The 16,241-nt window shown below is 36.7% G+C and overlaps 1 protein-coding gene across 1 annotated transcript in view; it reads left to right on the forward strand.

Annotated features, from left to right (window-relative positions):
• Positions 1–16,241, forward strand: part of POF1B (POF1B actin binding protein) — a 1,182,022-nt gene that overhangs the window by 946,895 nt on the left and 218,886 nt on the right. The window contains exon 8 of the mRNA XM_044057755.1: positions 13,764–13,778. Within this exon, the coding sequence (XP_043913690.1) occupies positions 13,764–13,778 (15 nt within the window). The remainder of the gene's footprint in view (positions 1–13,763; positions 13,779–16,241) is intronic.

A 16,241-nucleotide genomic window follows, 5' to 3' on the forward strand; every position in this document is an offset into this window, starting at 1 on the left:
TCTAGAGCATTTCTTTCTATCATATTATGTATACATGGTGGGTTTCTATATATAATTTTTGGTGCCATACATTTTACTTCCTCCATATCCGTAAATAAAAGGAATTTTTCCCACTCCTTACATATAATGTCTTTCATATTTTTATTAGTAGAGTTAAATTCTATAATTAATCTTTTTTGTGTCATTTCTTCCTTCTTTTTAAACCCTTTATTTTTCTCATTCATAGAATTACTTTCCTTAATTCCCTTTATAGGTTGAAATCTGTCTTTCCTACCTTCCTCTACCTCTCTCCTAATATCCTTTACAAATGTAGTGGGATAGCCTCTTTCCAGAAACATACTTTCCAACTTATCACATTCTTGTTTGAAATCTATGTCTCTGCTTGTCATCCTCGACCCCCTCACAAACTGTCCCTTGACTATGTTTTTCTTACAGTGGGGGGGTGGGAACTGTCGTAGTGTAGGTAGGAATTACAAAATGTTATTTTCCTAAACACCCTGGTTTCAAACTTGTGGTCCACTTTAATAACCTCTACATCCAAGTAATTTAGAATATCTGCATTTATAACATATGTAAATTTTAGAAAACTTGTTGTTGCATTAATATACTCAAAAAATTCCAAAAATGTTTGTTTTCCTCCAATCCAAAACATTACAATATCGTCCAAGAATCTATGATACAATATCCATTGCTTTTTAAAGTTGGAATTAATTATATAATGTTCTTCCCATTGTGACAGGACTATATTTGCGTATGTAGGGGCACGTGCTGCTCCCATGGACACCCCTTTAGTCTGTTGATAGTATTCACCATCAAACACTAAAAAATTGTATTTTAATATTGTGTCCATTAGAGCAACTGTAGCTATTTTTTCTTCCTGAGTCATTTTTTGATCTAAAAAAATACTCTGTTCAAAGTAATCCATCCCTTCTTTATAGGGAATACTTGAGAATAGATCAATAAAATCAATAGTAATGAACAGTAGTTCGTCTTTATAAACCTCAGGTGTGAGTTCTCTTATAAAGTCCCAAGAATCCTTTAGTATAGTCTTGTTATTGACCCAAATATGCTTAGCTTTTTCATCCACAAACTTCGCAAGGGGCACTGTCTTGGCCCCTTCTGCAGTAACTATGGGTCTAAGGGGGGGGGTCTGTCTGATTCTTATGAACTTTGGGTATACCATAAACTGTGGCTACCCTGGGCTTCTGGATTTCAAAGTATCTAAAAGTTTTCATATCAATCACATTTTCAGTTAACAAATCTTGTAACATTAAGTCAATTTTCTTATATGCTATTTCAGTTTCATTTTTAGCCACTATTGTATATTTACCTTCATCCCTTAATATAGAATTCATTTTAGCCTCATATATAATTTTGTCCATAATCACGATTCCCCCTCCCTTATCTGGCTTCATTATTCTCACACCCTTATTACTAATTAAATCATCCAACACTTCCTTTTCTTTTTCCTTTAAGTTATTTTTGTCTTTGAATTTGTTACCTATCATAGTTCTTCGAATTTCTTTTTCAATCACATTTTCTAAATTCTTTAGTTGGGGCATTAATGGTGGGTTATATAAGGAGCTCCTAGTTAATCTTGCCCCTTCTTGGTTGTTACCATGAAACCCAGCTCTTGAAGCTAAGATGGCTAGATTAACCTTTCTTATAAATAATTTGACGTCCAGAATTGTTCCTGTTACTTCTCCTTTTTTAGTTGGGATGTATTTGAGACCCTTACTCAATAAATTGAAATGTTCTTTAGTCAAAGTTTCACTAAAATTGTAAATAGAGAAACCTCTGTATGTACTTTTGTCATTTTCTATTATAATACCTAGTGAGTCATTCAGCTTCTCACTCGGGGTGGGGGTAAATTTTTATATCTTCCCCTCCCCCTTCTCCCTCCTCTCATCCGAAAATTTTCTCTCCTATATTGAGGGGGTTGGACTCTCTCTCCCTCATACTCCAGGGGTGGGAACTCAACATCATATATGTCTACTTCCCACCACCCTTCTTCCTTTTCCTTACTTCTGTTATTCTGCTTGTATGGTGTTTCATTATATTTCCTTTTATTAACACCTACTGGATTTGGGTAACTAATCTTACTTTTATATTCATGAATATCTCTGTAAAGTTTCCCCATCTTACGTTGTATAGTGATCTCACAATGTGCATCAATGTCTTTTCTAACTTTAAAATATTTCTCTTTCTCTTCTAAAATACTAAAAACTAAATCATTCTTAATACACATGTCTAGTTCGTGAATGTCCCTCCCCAATGTCTCTTGTTTTCTTTCATTTTCCTCTGTTATTAACTGCACAATCTCTAGTCCACATTTATTGAATGTCTTTATCAAACTTTCATGAAACAAAGAACCAATTTCTACATTATTGGGGTACTTATATACCCTGAGTCCCTTGGGGACTATTTCCTTTATTAAACATTCATTGAGGTATGCATTTTCAATACTCAAAGTTCTATACTGTGTCATTAATTTATTTAACTTATTTAATTTTACCCATATAAGTGTCACTATCATTCCGATTATTATTAGCTTTGAATTTGTCACTTTTAAACAAATATTCTTTCTGTAACCACTCAGTTGTGGTTAAACAGTCAATAATAACAGTACCTTTAGGTGCTAGAGACGATTTTGGTCTAGCCCCTTGCTGACTATATAGATTGTCAGTTGCTTCCTTGTTTCCTGCCCCTGTGTCAAAAATCCTTGGCGTTCTTCCTGGGTCAAAACTGGTGCCTTCGTTCTCATCTGGGTCGCCGGCTGAATTATCACCACCAATAAGCTCCCTCTTTCGTTTGGCAGTTGGCCCAAGTACCGCATCCATTGAATCTCCCTGACCATTAGCTTTCGCTTTGGTAGGAAGTAAGCTGCTGCAGAGGGGAGTGAGCAAATCAATCAATTCTGTTAGCTGTCCAATCAATTTACGTGTTTGCCCCACTTCCTCTTGCTTATCCGATTCCATAACTTGCTTTTCAATTACAAAATTCTTACGCAACCAAAACCAAACAAATCACTAGAACACAGCTACAAAAAACTGGCTGCAGCTCCAAAATAAAACTAGTAATCCTCCCAAGAGCCACAAAAGTCGTGAAACAGCTTACTTTGAAGAAAACAGTTCACTTTATTAACGCACTTCACAGACAGCAAAACAAATCGCGTTTTCGTCCCTCCAACTCAGAACTTCATCAGACAATGACATGAACATTAACCTTGACTTAAATATACAATTAATTGAGCAATAAACCAATAAAACCATAACATTTGAATTCAAAAACACCAATCCCTATGGTCTATTACTCATTAATATACAGTGACATTAATTACATATTCATGAGAATGAAAAGACCATTTTATTCGTGACACTTTCCTGTTTTTCTTTTGACTTGACTTCATTTCAACTATTTATTAATGCATGAACCTCAATCTTGATTTTTATAACATAAACAATAATAAATATACAATAATTAATTAAAGACAAATATATTTTCCTTTGGAGAAAGTTGTATGAATCTTATGTGTATTAAAAACCACATTCATAAAAAACTTCATTTCACTTATGACTGTTAGTGGTTCCCCCTAGTATGCAAAACCTGCAATTACATCCCAAAATTGATCTTGTAAATGGGATGACTATGTAAACCAATATAATTGATGTAAACCACAAAACATTTTTATTATAATTTATTATAAATAAATATATATTACCCTATATATAAATAATCAACAATATTAAATAACAATTGCAACACACAAAATATTAAAAATTGTACCAATTATTAAAATGTATGTTTATTATATATTATTTAAAAACAACTTTGTTGTATAAACCAACTATTTTAAATAAAACCATGATGCAACATTTCATTATATTCTCATATTTTGTTAGCTCTTATTTTTAATAATGGTCTAATGGAAATCATTGCATTGAGGCCAGGCTTCCTACTTGCATCCATTCTAACCTGCCACTTTAGTTCCTTGTTTTCTAATATGTCTTCCCATGGACCACCTCTAATATCACGTTTGACCTGTTCCAATACTAACCACAAGTATTTAGCTTCTTTACATTCTTTCGAATGTTTGTATAGTGCACTTGTCTCTTTTGCTCTACTAATATCATACAAATGCTAGTAGATACGTTTTTTCAGGGACCTTTCGGTTTTGCCAACATAAAATGCACTGCATTTCTGGCAAATTACCAAGTATACAACTCCTTGTGTATTACAGTTATAATATTCTTCACTTCTTATTTTCATTTTCCTACTTTCAATGTATACCTCTCCCTTATTCATAATATGTGGACATTGTTGGCACCGTCCTCACTTAAAGGTACCTTTCTTTCTCACACTGGTCCCTCTCTTTTCTAGAGCATTTCTTTCTGTCATATTACGTATACATGGTGGGTTTCTATATATAATTTTTGGTGCCATATATTTTACTTCCTCCATATCCGTAAATAAAAGGAATTTTTCCCACTCCTTACATATAATGTCTTTCATATTTTTATTAGTAGAGTTAAATTCTATAATTAATCTTTTTTGTGTCATTTCTTCCTTCTTATTAAACCCTTTATTTTTCTCATTCATAGAATTACTTTCCTTAATTCCCTTTATAAGTTGAAATCTGTCTTTCCTACCTTCCTCTACCTCTCTCCTAATATCCTGAACAAATGTAGTGGGATAGCCTCTTTCCAGAAACATACTTTCCAACTTATCACATTCTTGTTTGAAATCTATGTCTCTGCTTGTCATCATCGACCCCCTCACAAACTGTCCCTTGACTATGTTTTTCTTACAGTGGGGGTGGGGGGGTGGGAACTGTCGTAGTGTAGGTAGGAATTACAAAATGTTATTTTCCTAAACATCCTGGTTTCAAACTTGTGGTCCACTTTAATAACCTCTATATCCAAGTAATTTAGAATATCTGCATTTATAACGTATGTAAATTTTAGAAAACTTGTTGTTGCATTAATATACTCAAAAAATTCCAAAAATGTTTGTTTTCCTCCAATCCAAAACATTACAATATCGTCCAAGAATCTATGATACAATATCCAATGCTTTTTAAAGTTGGAATTAATTGATAGCTTGACAGTCCTGTATGGCATCCTTTCCTGGGTGAAGTACCCTCTGATGGGTGTTGCCACCACAAGGAGTGTGCCTGTGCAGACTGAAGCACTGTGGTATGTGCCTTCTATACAGAACGTGCTGCCTACAGAGTTGTGGCACATGCTTCCTAGACCCATAATCCATGGATGTAAAGCCCACTAGGTCCAGATGATGAGCTACTGTATCAAGCAGTTTGTACAGTTTAGAGTATTTCTTTTTTTAAGTATATCTTGAGCAATGTAGCACTCCAGGCAGAATATAAACTGTAATAATTGCTTGCTAGCAATTTGTTACAGTTTAAAACACTTTTTAACTAAATCCTTAGCAGTGAAGCACTCTGTACAGAGTACAAAATGTAGCAACTGCTTGAAGTTTGCTACAGTTTATAACATTTCTTTTTTAGTAAATCCTCAGCACTGTAGCACTCTGTGTATCATATGAACTGCAACAGCTGCTTGCTATAGTACAGCAATAAGTTTGCTACAGTTTAAAACATTTATTTTTCTTTTTTTTTTAATTATATCCTTAATGTTGTACTGTTCTTTGTAAAGTATAAACTGTAGCAACTGCTTGCTACAGTTTAAAAGTAAAACAATGTTAAAAAAAAAACCTGAGCACGGTCACGATCTGTGCAAGGGATATAAACTATAGATTTCTTTAAGTAAAATGTGAGGAAGCAGATGGGTCAGGGCCAGAAGTAGAAATGCAATCTGATTGGCTCCTAGGTGAAGAGGAAGGGAACCTGTATTTGCTCCCTTGATTAGTGTTAGTACAAGGAGTGGACCTTTTTTTTTTCCTTCACTTGCAGGGCAGTTGGATGTGTATGTGTAGTGTGTACTGGGTACTGCTGTGCAGAAAAGATGAGGGGATGAGATCCAACTTTGTGGGACCTTCCCGGGGCACTAACTGAGTCAGCTATGACACTGGGATCTTGGCAAGAGTGCCTTCTCTGTGGAGTCTGCATGTCCTTCCTTGGTTCATGGTTGTGTCTTCCAGAAGCTACAGTTTCTTCCCACATTCCAAAGACTAGCATTAATGTGGCTCAGGGACTCAAGTTCCGATAGTGAGTGCATGTGTATGTATTATATGAGAGAAAGACCTGGCAAATTACCTTGGTTTCCCCTCTTTCCCTTGAAAACATCAAGGGTAGTGGTGGTTGTCCAGTGGGTCACTGTAAGACTTGGATGTAACATGCAAGAGAGTGAGCAATATTTTGTAATTTATTTCAGTGTCGTTTGACATTTGTTCCATCATATAGGATAGACATGGTTAGCCTTGTGGTTGAGTTAAAACTGTATTAAAGGAACGTAAATCATGGCTTCCTATGAATCAGAAAATAATTTCACTTTGGAGTGGCACAAAATGTTTAATCCTCCATTGATGCTTCCTTTTTTAATGTTTCAAAAGCTCTGTCAGCAGGATTTAAGGAATATGTTGGCAACTAATTTGAATACCCAGTTTTTCAGTTTAACTGAGGATGAAAAAGGACCATGATAGGACCTTGAGAATAATGAAACCTGGCAAGGAAGGAGGTTTGCTATTTATAATGACTGTCTTTGATTATTCTGGCAGTGTTGTGATTTTTAAACAATGGTGATATAAGTCTGTGCTAGGAATGAAGTTAACACAGCATAAGCCAAAACTGATGGATGATTACAGGACTGTTTTTTGGATTATTACATTTTTGTACTTTGTAGTGGAATTATTCAAGAAGAGGCTTATTATTCTGGCCAATTTTTGGCATTCCTAAGACATGAAGAACATTATAACTTCCCCCTTGAGACTGATAGTAGCCTCATATGGGTCTACAACAGAATCACTGGCTTTTTTATAAGAAACTAAATAAAAATTCAAAACAAGCCACTTATTCTAAAAGACTCCTGGCATTTCAAAGATGTTTGGTAATTTTGTGAATTTATAGAACACTATGATAAAGACAACTTCAAAGTCTATAGTCAAACCAACTCACCTATAGAAGTACTCCCCTCTCCCAAACTACTTAGCATTACTGTAGATGAACACCTCAAGTTTAATATTCATATTCAACAAAATATTAAGAAAACCCACCAAAAGCTAGGTATGCTGTATAGGAATAATCGCTTTCTCTCCAACTCTACCAGGCAAACTCTGGCCTCAACTTATCTTCTTCCTTCCTTATTATACGGATCCCCTTTCCTAACCAACCTGTCCTCCTCTATCACCTCTAAACTAGAAAACTGCTACAACAAAATCTCTAAATTTGCCTCTGTCTAAAAATACCACCCATCACTGCCTAACCCTACAATCCCCGAATTGGCTTGAACTCCCAAACTACCTAGGCTATCTCCAACTCACTACTGCACATATACTCATATTTCACCCAATAAAATGTCCTGCTCTAACTGACATCCTTTCTTCTTATACACCCAACAGAGCTCTCTGATCTGAAAATCAGAACTTAATTACTATCTATAAACCTAAACTTTCTGCTGGCCAACTTCTCCTATCTTTCTCACTAGGCAAAAAATGGAATTCCCTTCACTCCACACAGAACCATACCAAACTCAGAAAACTTCAAAACCCAGCTATTCAAACATCTGTCCACTAAATGGAAATGTACCTAATTCACCCAACCTAATCCAAGGGGGTTCTCGCTCTGGTTCCCAAGCTCTACAACTCTCATAGTTATCTTCCTATGAGCCTATCTAAGCTCTCAACAATTTCTATAGCTTCTCTGTAAGCTCTCAACTCCTACAGCTAACCTCACACAGCCCCGCTTTGAAAATATTGTAAATAGCATTCTACTGTTGATGTGTGTATGTAAACCATATTTACATTTTCTTAAAAGGTTTTATGTAAACTGCTTCCGCACCTAACCCATATCTGTTTTCCTCAAATGAAACTGTATGATCCCTACCTTCAAGCTTAATGAATTTGTTAACTATGCATGATATTGAATGCATCTTTGACCAACTATTCTACATAATATCTTTAATATTAACTATCAGTTGTATCTAAATTGTATAATGCATCTTGGAGCTTTTCTCCCCGGGCCTCCACTGAAAATGGGTCAATTCGGCGCAGTGGACTTCCCCGGTAATCATATTGAAAAAAAGTAAATCCTGGGCACTGTACCACCTGCTTGCTACAGTGTGTGAAGAAGTTTGCTGTAGTTTAAAACATTTATTTTTCTTTTTTACCTACATCCTGAGAGCTGTAAATGTGATTATAGATGTAAAGGATTTGTTTTTGGTGAACCCTTATAAAACTAGCCTAAAGTAGTTTCAAGATGCTTTAGGAATGGATCAAAATTTGTCAGTCTGATACTAATGCTGTTTTGCATTAAAAATAATTTTATTTGTTTTGACAGTGAATACTTCCAACACACATGGGTGGAGCCTCTACTCTGGTGTTCGCCAGTATTATTTTATGGTACTGGGAAACTTATTTTGCTTTCACTGGTACATTTAAATAAAACATTAAATTGTATGTAAGGTTTTTGGATGACATTTTCATATTGTTTAGCAATGTTACTGAATTATAGGAATTTTTTCAATGAATTAATGAAAGTATTTTTTTTATTTACTTGTGAGTTTGCAGTTTTTACTAATTTTGTAGATGTTAGACTTTCCACAATATGAGTTTGACTAACAATGAGTCTAATATTTATTGAAAGACTACCCTTTTGAACAGTTATTTAAATTTTGTAGATTAGCCATCCAGTCTGGCAGAAAAAAATATATATTTATTTTATTGATTTAGTAATTCATTTTGTATTTATAGACAAAATACAATAAAATAAAATGAATCCATCAGACATGCATCTGGACTGTTTTTCCCTGGGCCTCCGTTGAAAATTGGCTTTGTTCCAAGTCGGACTTTCCCAGTTAACAAATGTTAATTTTTGCTGTGTAGTTAGCTGTTCTGGCAGAAAAAAATAATTTAGTAAGGGGCCAGATGGTGATTTTCTCTATACTGATTTTCAATAATAGTGTTTTTCAGGGAGTTGGAAAATTTTAAATTTATGTTTAAGCAAAGAGTTATTCAAATTCCATGCTAAATGAAATAGGAAAGGAAATAATGTTTAACATGGCATCAAAATTTCAATTTATTTTGTGGTTGACATTAAATGTAGAATTGAAGCACAGATATGTTACTAAAAATGTCTTTTGAACAATGGTATTACTTTTAACAAACATATAAGAGAAGTGAAAAGAATATCAAATAAGAACTAAAGATCAGTATTTGTCTCAATGGGGTTATTGGATAAATTTGCTGAGAATCCTACTTTTGTTTTTAAAAGAGTCGATGATTTAAAAATATTGATGGAGAGTGGTCATAAAAGAAGTGCTATGTCTCCTGCCATAAAAAGAGGAATGATGATGAGTAAATGTGGATTAAGCAAATATTTTTATTCCATTGAAACCTAGACCCATTTCTGGTAATGGCAAAGTTAATTGTAATACCAAAGGGGTAGTATATATTGCTACCTGTTTATCTTGTGCGTCCTTTTATATTGGCAAGACTGTCCAACCTCTTAAAATGTGAATTTATGAGCACAATACATTTTACATTTGCCTTTTCATTTCTTTAGGGACACTGAGTTGATGACTTTTCTGTGGAGCTTTGCATTGATCCCTTCAACATGGAGGCAGAGTGGTAAATCCCTTCCCCTGCACTTTGTATACATTTAGTATATAGTGCAAATGAGTATGAATTTGTATAACTGTTCCTCAAGGAATCATCCAGTTGTAGATACAGAAGCAATTAAAAGCAGTTCATATAACTGTGATTTAGATGACTCAGTGGCAGCAAAAGTTATTACTAAGCCTGTATGCCGAGTTACTAATAGTAGTTAGTATGACATCTAGTGGAATAAAAAGTAGACATGGCTGCAAACACTTTTCTGTATAGGCTTTTTTCAGGGTCAGAATTCTAAATTATAATGGTTACTATGATGTAAAAACTAGTGAAAAAAATTATGCATGTGAGACTTGCAAGAGTGATTATTCTCTGCATGGAGACAGCTGTACAATGCAGAAATGCAGCATACGAGGAGAAACTGCTTAGCCAAGTCAGGCATTATTTGAGTAGCAAGGTGAAGGCACTTTTCTACACTAGCAGATGTACTCTGGGATTAAGAAGATTTGTGCTTAGATTGTAATTGTCCCTTAAAACAGGAAGAGACAATACTGCAGCAGGTTCATTTTGTACTTCGTACTTTTCTACATGTTTTATTCATGAATCAGGCGATGAAGATTTACAGGAAAATTTTACTGTAACTATAGTTCCCATCATTCTGAACATTGATTGGAAAGCAGGATAACAATAGAGGAATACATTACACTACATGTTGGCAAGAAAAATGGAGAGAATATATAATTTGGAAATATTACAGAACAAGACGGTGATAAAACAAAACAAAAAGAGCTTTGAATTAAATCTACTGCAATATCGAAAATGCATTGTTTCTGCACAAATATATACTTGCTGATTACAGTTGCTTATGCAGCATAGTACACAGTCGTAACATATTATACAATGCAGCATCATTATGTATACTGTCAGCTGTAAGCAGGTTTGCTGCCAGCTTCTTGAATGGAAGCCTACTTGCCGTTAGCTTGGAATATGTCTATGTCTGATTTAAAAATACTAGTGATCACCCATGGAAAAATCTGTAGCATGGGGGGGAAGACCATTCTGGATACATTTGTAAGCTCTGTTGCTATCTCTGGACCAAGTTCCCCAATCTTATAATAATTCCATGGTTGCACCAACTCAAAAATGGGATAGCCACAAAACAAACAGCACCAGAATTACCCATTCTAAAGCCTTCAACCTCACCTTTGATATAAATAGGATCTGCTGAAAAAACAGGTATGTATCCCAGAAATTACTCTTTCTCTGGAACAGGCTCCTCATCTGTGGGAAGCAGAGTTCCTCCCTGACCGAATTCACATGGAACTTGGACAGCTGGATGAGGAATGGGAAATTCATCGCTGTTTTGGCACCTGTGTCCCTAATGGACACACACAGCCTGTAAATGGTAATCTCCCAGGCCCCTTCTTGTAAATGTTTCACCTTCCAAGTCCGTGATTGCACTTATCAAGGGAACCAAAACTTGTCAGATTTTTTGGGATGCATGGTTATGTTTAAAAAGGCCGTAGCTGTTAGCCTAGTATACACCAATAAGCTTAATACTCCAGTACTGGATAGGAAAGGCTGTATCACATGTTAAACAGAGAGAGTTTGGGTATATGCTGGTCTTGAACAGCAAAATTTGGCAGATAGTGTCTAAGAATTTTTGATCACTACAGCAGTGAGTGTGAAGGCCTTGGAATCTTCTTGCATGAAATATCAAACCTCTGGAATATTGGAAAGGAAGGGTTTGAATATTTGGTAGTGTAAAATACTTTATCACTTCAGTAGTGGTCATTTAGGCTTCATCTAGTTGCATTGATACACAAACTGTTAGCAAAATAAAATGTAAGTTGGGGCAAAAGTAGAAATAGTAAAAAATAAACAAGTAACACAGCAATAATATACAGAATTTTTCATTAGAGAGCTTGGTTTAGCAGTAGTGTCAGGGGATAAAAAAGCAGTAGGTCTGTGTCAAAGGAAAAAACTTCAAAGACCAATTCACGTAAGGTTCAAGCAAGGCACCCTTTAACTTGCAGCAAGGAGACAAAGCATGCTGGCATAATGGTTTGTCTGAACATTAATAATTAGTATGGTATTTTTATACAGTTCTTTCCATGTCACACAGAAATGTTACTTCTATTGCTGACGTAGTTAGACACAGCTTTCTGTATTCTACAGAAAATGTTACTAGACTAATTGCTGACTAGTTGAGAATATCTGCTGATTTACAAAACATTTGAGAAAAACAACCTGGCCTTGGGGCTTATTTCAGCCCACCACAAACTTTCAATTCTTCAATTGTGCAGTTATAATGTGTGTTACATTTTGCCTAGATTCAAGGTACATTTCTAGGTTAGGTACAAGTAATGCTGACTACGGTTTATACTTTCAAGCATCCATTGTGTTCTTTATCAAATCTTCTAGCAGCTGTGTACTTTCTCATGGCATAAGCAGAAAATCAATAACTCTAAGTCTCATGACGCTAGTAGAAATGAAACACTTCTTATTTGCTGACATTAGCAGAAAATAGAATGCTTCTAAGGATCTAATAGTTGTGCAGATTATGCAGTGTGAACAGAATAAATGTATTAACCCTTTTAAACCTCGAATGCACTAAGCATGCATATTACTAATACATATTTTTCTAACATTCCCCCCCCCCCTTTTAATACTTTTATTCTACTTTCAAAATAAGCATAAACAGTTTTTTTTCTTCCCCTAACCTCTTCCTACTCAGGATTTGCAGTTGAGAGCAAACCATAGCACTACCACTGCCTTACTCTCCTTTACTAACACTATCCTTCAGCATAAAAACAATGTCTCTCTCTCCTCTGCCATTTTCCTAGCCCTATCTAAAGCATTTGACATGGTCCCACACAAACAACTTATCTCTGTCCTCAATAACCTATCCTTCTCACAATCAGTCACCAACTGGTTTCAGAGTTACCTGTCTGACCACCAACAATCCGTTGTATGGCAGAATGACATATCTCCCCAACTACCTGTCTCCATAGGGGTTCCCCAAGAATCCATCCTTGGACCCCTACTCTTCTCTGTTTACACCAATAATCTAGCCTCTGCCACCAAACATGGCACACTTATACAATACGCAAATGACTCGACCATCATCTGCTCAGCCCAGCCCAGTCCCTACCCAAACTGCAAAAGTCACACAGGAAGCCTTTTCCTCTGTTGAAACATGGTTATCCGATGCCCAATTAATACTCACCCCAAACAAAACTAAACTACTCATCTTCCAACCCATCAAACATACTCAAACAACTCTCACTTTAACATCACAGCAAAAGACAACACCACTATATACCCAACTGAACACGCCAAATTGCTAGGAGTGGAAATAGACAATAAACTAAAATTTGACATTCACATATCCATGACCATAAAAAAAGTCCACAAAAAACTAGAAATAAGCAATTTCTCATCAAAGCAGCAAAGATTTCAATAGCAAATTCCCACCTTATCTCCACCCTACTTTATGCCTGTCCAATATATACCAACCTAAGGCAATGTGATCTAAACAAGGTAGAGTCCTGCTACAACAAAATCGCCAAATTCGCCACAGGGGCATCCTACTGCAGTCACCACCGTCTCTCACTTGCTGAACTGGGCTGGCTTGAACTCCCTCACCTCCTTCAGTGGTATCAACTCTCACTTACAAACTAGTAAACCATCCACTAAATGTCCCATCCCTCCAGAATCTACTCCAACCCTATCGCACCACCAGACCACTAAGATCCAGCAACAAAAATCACTTGCAGATCACTAAAGCCAATAACTCTGCTGGTGAAGCACTATTCTCTTGCGACGTAGACAAATTATGGAGCTCACTCCCACCCACAATTACCTCCATACCATCATGAACCCACTTCAAAACTTTACTAAAAGTGCACCTAAAAACATGCTAGCTATGCCCTTGCAACTCCCACTCTAATATCATCCACCCCATCCAACCACTACCTTACTTTCCACTCCACTAACTACCTTGATTATAGCGAGCTCAGATGCTCATAAGCCTAGTACTTATTATACAGCAGGAACTTCTCATTGTAACATTTGTTAATGTCTGTTATGTACTTCACAGATAAAGATTCTAGTTGTCTACTGATGTACTATGTTCTTCATCTGTAAATATGTTGCAAGTAATTGCTATGTTAAATTGTTAATCGCTATGTAATCCAATGTAACTACTGTCTGTTTATTTTACTGTGGAGCTTTTCTCCCCGGGCCTCCACTGAAAATGGACCTATGTCCAGTCAGACACTCCTGGTCAACAAATTTAAATAAATAAATAAATAAAAGAGAGTCATTCAGTTTAAACTTATGAAAGCATTTTCAATTTTTCAGCAATTCTTCAAGTTCAGCACATTGGTATAAGGTTTCTGAAACTGACGTGTCTATAAAGTCTTTAATCAGTCTTTTTATGCAGGGGATGCAGCAGCACACACATACCACCAGCAGGATCATTCCTACACAGATGGCAATCAGGATGTTCATTAGGATACTGCCCCCCCCCCCAAACAATCTCTGGAAAAAGTCCGTCAATGGATTTGGTCATGGCTTGGTCATAGCCGACACCTGCTGATTTTACCTCAAGGTGATTGTCTATCTCATGTTTGTGGTCAGGAATATGCGAACAGCACTCCTCCTGGATTTAAAGCACAAGTACCTCTTCTCGCAGCTAGGGTGAAGTCAAGAGCCATGCGGTTTTGAAGCACTACAGTTCTCATGGCAGTCAGTTCATCAGTCACCAATTCTAGGGCAGAAAAGGTTACATTGCTCATTATTTCGAGAAGTTTAGACAGTTTTCTCAGTTCCCAGATTGATTACATTGCTCCATATGCTGGCAGTATACCTGCCCACGAGATGATGGTATCACACAAGTCCATATGTGACAGTCCATTTTTCCTTAAGTCCACAGCATGATGGTTTTTCCAGCCTGCATTGATTTGCCCCACTGGGTTGACAGGCTTCTTGATTTCTCATCGAACATTCCGAATTTTCCCCTGAGGTAAAACTGCTGTGTCGTATGACCGGAACCAGGTACCCCAAATAACTGCCGCACCAATTCTCAGGTAACCACTTATATGCTTTCCTGCCACATACAAAGTAGCAATCTTCTACTTTGGTAGTAACTTTACTAAGTCCTGGCTCTGGATGAAACATTTTTTTGTCAACTATAATCAGTTGTTTATAGAGGTCAGCATTATGTTTTACTTCATCAGTTGTCCTATGCATCAGTTCAAAAAATGAGTCATAGCTTGTGTTGCAATAGGAACCTGTGTTGTCAGTTTTATAGGGAACAGTCACATTGCAATTGCTCCAACCCACCTGAACTGTATCATTTTTGTAAAAAAACACAGCCCCCTTCTGTCGAACAGACAAGTGCAATGCTACTTTATCTTGTGATGTGACATCTGATGTATCATAGACCAAGTTTTCCCAGGTCTTGTTGGCTCCAAGGGGGACTGAAGTTAACAATAACCCCCCCCCCCCCCCCGTATGCTGTTGGCAAAGCTGTGCAAATCCAGCAATTTGAAACATTGAAGGTCTCAGCATACACATATTTGATTGCCTGGTAAGTGTTGAAGTTTGGGTGCCACTCTGTGCAACTCCCCATGCTTATTCAGTTCAGTTTGTGTGGCTGGGAAAAGGAATGGCCACAACAAAAAGATTATTGTCACTAGTACAGTCAACAGGATGATTATGCCATACGTCTGAGGAAACGGTTGGACTGCATTCCTGTTTTCTCTGACTCTTCCGAGTACGTGTATTTGGATTTTTCTGGATTCCATCATTTTGCTTTTTAACATGTGATCTTACTCTCTGCCCTAATAGGACCTTCAGCACCGATGGTTTCTTCACTGGGGTTGAGACTGATCAGTCCTATTGAGCTGACCCCCCTTTGTAGCCAGACTTTGCGCTAAGGGCCCTGATGGAGAGGTAAGATTTTTGTCCAGTTCAAAGTTTTTAACTAGTTTGCAGTGCGTCAGGTGGATCCACAAAGCTCGCTCTGATATCTTGACTGCAGTGGGTGTCGAAAGAAGCACCTAGTATGGACCTTCCCACCTTGGTGACGACCAATTCTTCTTCTTTATAACTTTTATCCACACCCAGTCTCCGGGTGTCACTGCCACTTCTGATGTCTGGGTTTGTTCTCCATCTGAAACAGAATTTGACTGCAACAGATGTTTAGAATTCATTAACTTCCTCATATATTCAGCTAGTGTAAAATCAGCTTCCTGGTCTTGAGGACATGAGAAGTTTCCACTGGGATGTATAATAAGCCCTTCCAAATAGTTTTTCAAAAGGAGTCAATCCTTTTGCAGTCGGAACAGTTCTCATGCTCAACAGCGCCAGGGTAAAACAATACAGCCAATTATTTCCTGTCTCAGCTATTAACTTTCTCAATTTGTTTTTTAATATACCATTATGACTTTCAACTAGCCCTGCAGATTGCGGATGGTATGCACAATGATTGA

The sequence above is a fragment of the Protopterus annectens genome, chromosome 15.part0 (genome assembly GCF_019279795.1).
Source record: "Protopterus annectens isolate FY-2018-M chromosome 15.part0, PAN1.0, whole genome shotgun sequence".
NCBI lineage: Eukaryota > Metazoa > Chordata > Ceratodontiformes > Protopteridae > Protopterus > Protopterus annectens.